General features: G+C 42.5%; 1 protein-coding gene across 1 annotated transcript in view; it reads right to left on the reverse strand.

Annotated features, from left to right (window-relative positions):
- The window catches only part of T265_14876 (hypothetical protein), a gene marked incomplete at both ends in the record, with an annotated part of 27,649 nt that extends 20,630 nt beyond the window's left edge, over window positions 1-7,019 (reverse strand). The window contains one exon of the mRNA XM_009175630.1: window positions 6,860-7,019. Within this exon, the coding sequence (XP_009173894.1) occupies window positions 6,860-7,019 (160 nt within the window). The remainder of the gene's footprint in view (window positions 1-6,859) is intronic.
- Between the last annotated feature and the right edge of the window lie 3,891 nt (window positions 7,020-10,910).

The following is a 10,910-nucleotide window of genomic DNA, read 5'->3' on the forward strand; positions in this document are numbered from 1 at the left end:
GAGAACTCCCAGAATGACAGGTAGATCTCAGCGCAGTTCTATTAAACATACGAATTATTACATGAAGTCATCAAGGACAAGCTCGTCCAAGGATGGCCGTGTTGGTGTCCCTTTGATTGGAGGGACTTATTATACATACACTATGACCGAAATTAACAACCTTACCAGTTCGGTTACTCTCTCATCCATGTTTACCTTCAACCACTCATATAAATTGTTTGGCGCATGCACACCCACTGTTTCACTCCTGTTTTGATTATGTCATTAACATTCGTCCCACGACCAACCGAGATTATCGGAATCTTATCCAAATGTATCCTCACTCACAACGTAAACCTATGCGAAGTAACAACAGCAGGATGCCCACGCTCGTCACTCCACACAACGCCGTAACCAGAGTCAATTCAAATCTACGCATGACTCACTATGCGAGAAATGTCTGGGCTCGATATCGTTTTGGATTAAACGACAGGAAACAGGCCAGATTTCAACACACTCTGTCAAGACACGCATTCAATTCAACTGCATCCTACAAACCTCGGCTTCATCTAGTACAACTTATCAAACGAAGGGCTCGATAAGTCTCTTTCCTTTTTGTGTATTAATCAATTGTACTGGTGTCTCTGGTAGCCACTATACATAACTGTTTAGTGTTAGTGTTTTTCACCTTCTGACATTATTTTGAGTAAAAGATAATAGCACTAGCATCACAAACAAGCACTAACATTTATTCATCTTTATATGTTGGAAGCCTGGGTGAGTTTTTGTCTGTTAGTCAAGCGGTAGTTTGCCGATTTCCGTAACTGGCTTACAAACGTTCTGTTACCGTCCCAGTGGGCATCGTTGGTGTGCGTTTCGGCACACGAATCTTCCACTTCAGCCTCCACTTATATATTGGCTGAACAGTAGCTACTGATCGCAGCATAACAGGCTGGGATCGCCTAGTTCATAATTTGACAGTGCCTTCCGTGATCTGAAAAACCAATCTAATTAAGTAATGCTCTTCGGCATATATATAGGCTGAAGTAGAAGTGAAGAAGTTATCTACCCAGATGCTCTCTGATGACGTTTCCTCGCATGATGACAAAATGTTTGTGACCAATCTGCTGGGTTAGATGAACAGATCGACTGCCACCTGATCAACACCCAATAACTCATCCCGAGTTTTGTGATATTTTAGCCTTATCACCTTTACTTCCAAAAGCATGGTGTACCCTTGACATTCCTGATGGACGATGTCGATGACTAGTGCCATCATGAGATATCTAGCAAAAGAAACGGGATGAACTTTTGAGTCCATTCTCTGAAAGAAGGCTACGCAAGCCATATAAATGAAATTTATTTCAAATAATGCTACATAAGTTGGTACAGACAGCATACTGAATCCACTCTGACAGCTTGATGAAAACGACAAGTGGTATCCTCCAGACATTCAAATACCTCCTCTCATGTGTTGCGGCAAGTGTTTTCCTTCTAAATTGGACTTCTCGTTCTTTGCTTCAACAGGTTTCTTGCTGCTTCTTTTCATGATGCAGTCGAGTTTTGGTCTGCTTTACTTCGTTGTTGCTGTGCTAACAACGCCAAACCTTGAGTGAGTAGCATCACAGTACAATATTTTCCAAGAAACATCGTGTAACTACGCAATGATCTATTGAACGGAATGACACCAGACAACCAAAACTTTCCACTGTTGGCTTCTGCAAGTTAAGTGAACGACACGTCCTGATACCAAGAGAAGGAACCTTATTATGTAGAATATATTGTTTACAAATATCCAGGGGAATAATATATTTTGCTCATAATTCGATAGGGTTATGCCGGTTATTCCACATTCTACCTGAAACCGTCCAGGCACAACTGCAGGAAGCCAGCAAACCGAAGCGTCAGGGTATTGTCCATGAAGGTTTCCATAGAGCCGACTGGTCTATGCACACCAAAAATGAGGCACGATTTCAACGAATCGGGACCAGTATGGCTGCGTTGAAACGGTTTTTTAAATATGTAAGCCTGATAATTCTGGATCACTAGCTAACTTTGTATGTGCACCACGCACCAACCGGTTGGTTGGCTTGTTTTGATGAATATCTTCCGCCGTTTCCCATTCCCCTCATACATCAACAATTTTTCTCCTTTCTGGTGTGACCAGTCATTTTGCTAGCCTGTCTATCGCCAATAACTAAGCACCGGGTGACGCACAAAATCAACCAGTAAAAAGCCGACTCCTCATCCGCTGTCCACAATTCCGATATGTGTGATGGAATTCGTAACTACATGAGGCTTATGCACGACGAATTACATCATCAAAAACAAATTCCTCACCCAGACTGAGCCACTTGTTTCTAGTCTATTTCAGTGGCTTTGACGTTAAATAAATCATTCTTGCTTAGTGATGTGAACGGAGATTCAATCAAGATTTACATGAACCATGCGCTTGCGTCATTCAAAGAGAAAATCTGCAATGAGAAGGCTTCAGCTGGGTAGATCTTAAGGAGGGCAAATTTGTGTCCCTTCGTGGTCTAAAACAGCGCATTAGATCGGCGTCAGTTGATTTTTTTGGAAGACGTAAAGAGTGTCTCTGCATGGTATGTATACTATGCGATGTTATCCGATGGCAAGTTACGAACATTCATCGTACTTTCCCGAAGGTAGCTCGCTGATGAAAAATTATCTCCTAAACAACAACCCAAACGGAGAAGATAGCTACGATACTAGGTGCACTCTCTGTTCTTTGAAGGCCCAGTCACATAAATGATATTTTTTTGAAAATGTGACGGTTCTAATGTGGAAAAATTACGTTAGCTGGTACCTTACCTTACGCCGCCACCCAAGATGTAATCACGGAAGGCTGGGTTCTACAGGAAGATGCGTCATACTCTGCACCATTGTCTTACGTTTCTCGTACAGTTGTATATTCAACAAAATTTGTATTTCCATGTGATCCTTAAGCCGCTTACAAGCTTAAATTGCGTGTTTCAGCTGACACCAGAAATACGCCCATTTGCAAATCAATTTGGTTTTCACGAGAGACTCAACTGAATCCCTCGTTTATGACGTTCCACAACTGAATGTGCTGCACACAGGCCGCCTCATGTTTCAGTTGGTACGTTATTCGAGATATCGCAGTATATTTTCATGAAGGAAACTACCCACAAGTTTGCTGTCGGAGAGTTTTCAGCAATCTTGTGAGTAGTTTCCTTCATGAAAAAGTATCATCACCATTTTCCAGTGGTTGCGGACGGTTGGCCTCTGTAGTCTTGGCAGCGGATAACTGACATCAAAGCACTTCAGTTCTATAAGTACATTAAGATGTTTGGCAGTTAATGAAGAAGAGGGCCATTAAATCATTCAACGTACTACTTGCTGAGCCATGCAAGTTTGCTGCAAACTACTCCTCAATAATCGAACGAAACGGCAAGTAGAATATCGTTGCGACGTCATTGTGTGCTTAGATATGATTTTGTGTCAGTAAGCGTCATATTGGATGTGATTGTGATGTTTGTGTATGACTTGCGGTTTGGATTATTGGTCTTATTGTCTGATTTCCTGATTAGTTAACGTCTAGTGGACCCCTCTCGTCGGATCACCCTCTTCTGTGGTTCGTATAGTTGTTAGTTAGCTCCAGTTGGGTTTTCCGACAAATTTGGCTAGTCTATGCTTGTAGTGGTGTGCACATACCATAGGTAGATTGACTGGATTGGTGGCGTGCTACCATAAGCCCAAGAACTTTCTTGCTTATACACTTGCCGGAACACTCACATCATCCAGCTCGAATTTGTGTCCTACTTAGTCTTCGTGTACAGAGACCAGACGTAATGAATCACATCCTCTTTGATTCCTACTCACGCTTTTCGTCCGTTTTTTGACATTACGATTATGGCAGTCCATACGCTGTGTTCTGGTCCTTAGGATTCCAGATCATTTTCCTTAAGGCAGTTGGTTTATGGTCTTTTGTGGTCCTCCTTGGTCATGAAAACTCTGGTGAAATTCCAGATAAGTTTTTGAGGCACAGTAGGAAGATAATGTTGACGGTTGCTTGTGGTGGCACTCCCGTATATCTTCTTCACCAGGTTCCTCCCGGTTTGTGAGTATCACCCCTTTTGAAATAGTTGATATTGGTAACGGCCAGCCCTACTTCCCGATTCGCAATACTTCGACCTGTCGACGTTCTTGTGAGCCACTTGGAGTTTGACAACTTTGAAGCAACCGTTATTATGGTAGTTGCCGTGGTGTCTGATACCCAAATGCGTCTACTTGTGACAAACGCAAGTTTAAGGCATCCTATTAACTCGCAGTTCAAAGCTGGTAGTTGATTGCTCATTTTGAAATCAGCTGGCACCTCTAACTATGGTGTTGAGCCGTTCACGAGCCTTGTAAACCGTTATTTGTCACAAAATGAAAGAAACCGATCTGGAGTTCGAGACTGGCTATTGGTACTTCAGTTTGTGCTAGTTTCCCGGGCTCCTGCCAAATTTTTTTAACTCACTTTAATATACCTGTGTATATGAAAGTTCATGATACACACTACTGGGAGCAGCGGATCGTCAGGTGAATCGGTAGCTCCAACGGAACCGACTTTCAGTCCGAGGGATCTGCCCCAACTGTGGACACACTAGAACTGATCGAACAGAGATTACCACTCCCGAGTTATTGAATTGATATGCACATCGATCATTCAGGAAATAAATCCAGGGGACCAGCCACAAAGGCCGTCACTCAACGTCTTTCGTCGCCAGGACGGAAACGATCACAAACGCGTTGCTACCCAGCACCGATGCACTGTTAAAAAATGAAGCGAAGCTAATCTGCAATACAATGTCGGTCGATTGGTGGCAAGCTTTGCTACCAAAAGGACGACGTAGCGAGTAGTGTTGATTTAATACTTCGAGTAACAGTAACTTATTCGGCTCGTAGACAAAAGAAATATTCCAACTTTGGACGATTTCAAGAAGATTTCAAGCAATTCATTCCCATAAGCAATTGCTTGCTGTGAAGAAGCTGCTTCGACCTAGTGCATATTGCAAAGGAAACCTGATGCGATATTTCACTATTCTCTAATATGATATTGGTTAGCAGTCTTCCACCATGTACTACTTTTCTCGCTTTTTCGCACTCTTCTCAAAATCCTAATGGGGGGCTGATAGTTAAGCCCTATGCTGCCGATCTTCTCATCTGACTTGCAAAGATTCCGTCACCTTTCGTGAAGACGTCTACAGAGTGTGGTTGACTGCGCCACCCAACTTGATCCAACACCTGATCACCTACCAATAAGTACACCCAAGCTACCGCCATTCCAACTCACCGATGGAGAATCACTGCTGTATTTTCGGATGATGTGACGCGAAATGTAATTGTCGTTCTTCCTTAGAGAGTGGACGATGTTGTGTAAGTGAGATTAGATTCTAGCTTTATTTCAGGATGAATGTGCTAAACGTAACGCGTTTGCTACTTTTAAAGCGCCCACTTAGGCGGTACAAAGTACAAAACAGTGAAACATTTATCGGCTTGATTCAGACAATATGCAAAGCGAGTGGTTTCATCTATGACCTAACACATTAGCGTGAACTATTCGTATAACCATTGTCAAGTGGTTCCATTAAGTGAAGAAACAATGATGTGAAAGCGACAGTGATACTTGGTTATCAGATATGCTGTTGGACTGTGCTAAACTGTTGCGCATCGAAAACTTAACTGCCATTTAGCAGATTTGTGCATATCAGATCAAAATACTTTGTTTGCTCCACAAGACTGCTGGACGACCGTATTGTTGAACAAAGGTTTCGCACGTTTGAATAATCCTAGGGTTGAAGTGTGAAGCGTCCAGGTGGAACCTTAATTTATACTTGGAGATTCAATTTCTAGATGATCCGTATGGAGAAACCTTCAACCGCAAAATGCACATGTTTGAGTCCCTTAGTTTACGTTTGCTGCCTGATAACGATATATATGTCAACTGCCATAGTTTCGCACCACATCTACAATTTTACAGAGTAACGTATATGATAGTAACTTGGCTTCACCATGTCTGAAAACCGAGGCTTTATATTAGTCAACTTGAGAAGCATCACTATTTAGAAAAAAATCGTCCAGCTGTGGCACCCTTCCGGCGCCCAAATACCATGCTACCTGAAGGTTGCACGAGGGTTGGGATACTGCCAGGTTGCCAGATTCGGATCCAAACAAATTATATCAAAATCCCAGATAAATTTTATGATTGACTGGACTCACACATAATTACGGTGAACTCAGCAGTTGTTGATGGAACTGGAGCAATGTTTTTCGAGGTCATCACAACAACCTACAAGTGTAATTTTAAGTAATCGTTAAATTTCGACTCTTTGGTGAATTACTTCGGTCGAACACAGAAAACCTCTCCAAACGCATCATTGACTTTTAGCGAATGCCTAACTGTTGGGTCGCATTGCTTGGGCGAAGAACTGTCGATAAGTTTCATGTTCCGTCAGTTCTCATCATTTACCAATTGGAAAGGTAAACAACTTGTTTGAGCTGTTGCAGAGCCGAAAACGGAAGAACACCGGCGTCTTTAGTCTCCAGGGAGGTTAGCTGGGTAGCATTTAGTACATTGGGGCCATTCCGGCGGTAGTTGCCATATACTCCAAGAAGAATATCTAGTTAACGCCCAGAAAGGTCACTTACCTGGAACCGATAAACGTATTCTGTGTTAAAAACTCATGTGTCAATTAGGTTGCTGTTATCGGGAATAGCGAAATTCCCCTTGAATCTCATGTCTATGAACTTCTTTAACAGAATCCGTTGCGCAAACGCTACCTCACATGACATTTTGGGCGAAATTCAAGATACCGAATTTGGCCTCATTGCTAAGTATAAGATCCACGGATACCGTGGACCATCCACAATTGGTTTCGGTCATCCTGAAGATCACTAGGCAGACCCAATCCACGAATCTTTACGAAGTTTTTCCTAAATAGACGCCAAATTTTGCGTGTGTCTGCTCTTCGGTCGCCCTCCTCTGTACACAGTGCTCTCACTCTCCTAAACATCGCTGAGGCTATGCTAGCATATACTGCTTTTGGATGTGCAGAGGAGTAGTCTAAGACCGCACCACTATCTGTTGATTTCCGGTATACAGTGGTTTTTTAATTTCCCACCACTCTTGTGTGTCATGCAGTCAAGGAAAGTTAGTGTACCGGATGTGGATTCTAGCTCTATGCTAAACTTGATGTGAGGGTCCAATGTGTTCAGATATTGAAAGAATTCGTTCACCTTATCCCGCTTTATCACAACAAACGTGTCATTTACGTAACGCAGGAACACCCTTGGTGGACACTCGAATCGGTTTAAAGCTTTCTGTTCGAAGTCTTCCATGTACATGTTGGCCAAAATCGGGGATATTGGTGAACCTGTCGCTAAATCTTGTTCTTTTAGGGTATATAATTGAGTCGAAAACAAAATGACTGAGGTTTAGACATACCTTTATGCCTTCAACTATATCGTCTACAAAACAGGGACACCTGAAGTCATTGGAAGGGTACTGAACACGGCTAACATTAGAGCAGCTTTCCAGAATGGGACAACTCTACGCTCGATGTTGGTGCATTTGAAGGATCGCCTTCCGGTTGATAGGACAAAGAACTGTGTATAGAAAATAAAAAGTAACGATTGTACGAAGGTTTATATAGGTCAGACAGCTGGGGAATCGCACACCAGAATCGATGAGCATAAGCGTTCCATTAACAGACCACCGATAAACGCAGAGGAATTCCGGGTGTTAGTCAAAGATTCAGCAATGACAGGGTATGCTCTAGACACTGGGCATAGGATAGATTTAGACGGGGTTTAAGATTCACACCACAGCGACTGGTGGCCGAGGCGGTGGAAATCGCCAAGCATCCCAGTGTGAATAGAATAGAGGGGGTAGAACTTGCAAACGTGTGGAGAGAGGTCTTAGATCAGCCGAGATGACACGGGGCGCCGTGCAATTATCAGCGAAATGTCCTGGGTCCAAAAGTGCAAAATCTAAGTAGAGCTAGATCCAATTAACCACCCCAACCCCATCCCCTAAACCAATTGTCTCAGCACCCTTGGACGAACACAGGTGAACGAAATCTGTGAACGACCCCAAGAGGAATTTTCCATCACGGTGTCCTAGACTGAAGAAGCAGGGACGAAAATATCCGGGTTCATTATAAAGACGAACCCACCCCTAACCAATCTATCGTAAATCTTAGTCATTCCCACTAATCAATAAACAGGAACATCAGACTGAACAACAAACACTGATCAAGTCACTAATCATAAGAAAACTCACACATTGGTTCCCTGACTGCCTTAAGGCCCAATGAACCTACTTACTTACTCACTTGGTCTGACGAAGTTTTTGCGTCAAAAGCGAAAATTTGCCCAGCAATAAATCCACCGATTGTTTACCAAACCCCTCTGAAATGGGTCGTATGCAATTTCGTCGCTTGTGTGGCACACACTGTCAGGCTCACTCGTCGAACAGACATTTGGATCGCTTTCTATCCAAACAGATTAACTTTTGTCTGCATTGATTCCTGTTTATTCTAATAAACAATCCGATCTTAACAGCTCAACTATGCCACAACTATCATGACTGGAACAAGGAAACAATAAATACATTATTAGTCTTGATAACATTATGGGATCACATAGATAGAAGGACCTGTTTAGGTTGACCAGAAACGGCAGCAGAGTAACAGTGTTGAGCACAGATGTCATGTTGTCAATGATGATGATAACTCGAAACCACCTCGGATACACTTAACAAACCAAACTAACTGGAAATGGACTTTTTTCCCATCAACACCTGGGTACACAAGGATCTTCTCCGTTTCAATCCAGGTTAACTCCATGCCTAATTTGATTCCCGTGCCCCATATAGACACGTCCCAAAGCATTTTCGAACTTATAAGCGGGATCAAATAAAGTCGCTAAGTGATATAACCGACTGCCTCTACGTCAGGGTATCCTAGCACGGAACAAAGTACTGTTTTCGAAGGTCATTCGTCAAAGACATTCTGCCTCGAAACCGAGCGTAGCGAAGTGATAGCGAATACTGCCAGTACTCTTTTATCCACTGTGTGACCAGATATTTTGTAGATGCATTGTAGATGATAATTCACCCAGGACCAAGTCTGCTTGCTTGATAAGTTCTCTCGATTCTAACGTCTCCATATACCAGTCATTTGTAGGCGCATCGTCTGAACCACTGTAATTTCGCGTTGCAAAAATTCACCGTCCACTTGGCATACATTGCGGCGAATTCTTGCAGTTTTCCGTCAAATTTGACTTTAACCAGTCAAAATTGCGAACAGGGGAAACGTACACACAAAGTTGGGTAGAAATCTAATGTGTACCGGATACAGTTGATGGCGTCTGTATCGGGTCAAAAAGGACGCATACATAACAATCAATGCTATGATGTCATGATAATTTGTGTGGTGTTGTTCGTTCATAAACTTCTACTTCAGCCTTGCAAAAAGTAACGAGACGAGCTGATTGTTATGCAGAATCGTAAGAGAAATCATCAGCCCGAAATTTCTGTCTTTCACAATGGTCTGATTACATTTATAGGTCGAAAAGCTAATCGTATTATCATTTTGCTTACCTTTCGCTCCTGTTATAATCCTTCTACACTTCACTTCCAGCGAGATTCGACTCTTGCTTACAGTTCCAGTAGTGAGACAGAATGAGCACAAAAGTTCAAGCCGAAAGGAATATCGGCAGATCAGAGTGCTCCAATTGTCACTGATTGATCGACTGAGCTTGGCACTTTGGCTGCAGTTTAATCGTCTTTTGAGGTGATAGTGTGAAACCACTGACGTGATGAAATCTGCCCTGGCTCGAAACCGCCAGACCAATGGGAACACAAAGTCAAAACCTACTACCTAACAAACAAAGCAAGAAGCAGACTCGCAGTAGGGTCAACTGGAGAACATCACTGCCAAGAACTGGTAACATCAGGCATCTAGGTGACACAAACAGTCCCAAATTAGGAAACAGACTAATCAGTGGGAAAGCTTGAAAAGTCAACCCAAAGACCAGCGGTATATAAGGTTCACTCTAGAGGACTAGAACTTACATGAACTCATGTACTCAGAACATTCACACACTTCGACTCACAACGCACTTTAAATAACTATGGACCTATGCAGTCGCCTAAACTGGTGAATAACTTATTGTTACCGAATTGCCCAAATTAATAAACAACTCACTAATCACAGTTCAAGCCACACGAAATCGATCTTGTGCACTTCAGGCTCCATTGCCTGCGTTTTCGGCAGAGTGCTCCGCAGTTTCCAACCAGGTATCAGTCATTTATACCAAGCTTATGAAATCACACCGACTGGGGTTCTTTGCGTCATTGTTGACCTCAGCTCAACATATAAAGAAAGTTACTCCGGGCTGTTCCAGTTGACTAACTATTGATAGTGTATCAATAAATGTGTATTCGTTTTTTCACTTACGTTTGATTTTTGGAATAAATACCAGTGTTGTTGTTTTCACTACCAGCTATTCTGTGGGTTTACAAATGAAATCGAACTCCAAAATGAGCTTTGCGCCCAAGCCATCCAACTTCACCTAATGAGTTTCAAGAAGTGAGGGATATGAGAGGGTTTGGGATCCGACAACGAATTTTCTAAACTCTTGCGTCTAAGTTACCAATACCAGTGTGCCAACCACTGGTTGTTCGAGGGTAACGGTGACCATACAGATAAATTAGTATGACTACCTGAAAACGTAAACAGCTCGTCAGAACGCACTTGTTAAACCTATTCTTTAAAAAACTCGTCACCAAATGAAACGGTGAATTATGCTTTTGTTATTTGAAGTGAATTTTAGTTGTGAATAGGGGTTTTCAGAACTTATATTTTTCCTGTTAACTGTCCCCAGCATTCTTTGAAAAGTGA

The sequence above is a fragment of the Opisthorchis viverrini genome, assembly GCF_000715545.1.
Source record: "Opisthorchis viverrini unplaced genomic scaffold opera_v5_285, whole genome shotgun sequence".
Classification (NCBI taxonomy): Eukaryota; Metazoa; Platyhelminthes; class Trematoda; order Opisthorchiida; family Opisthorchiidae; genus Opisthorchis; species Opisthorchis viverrini.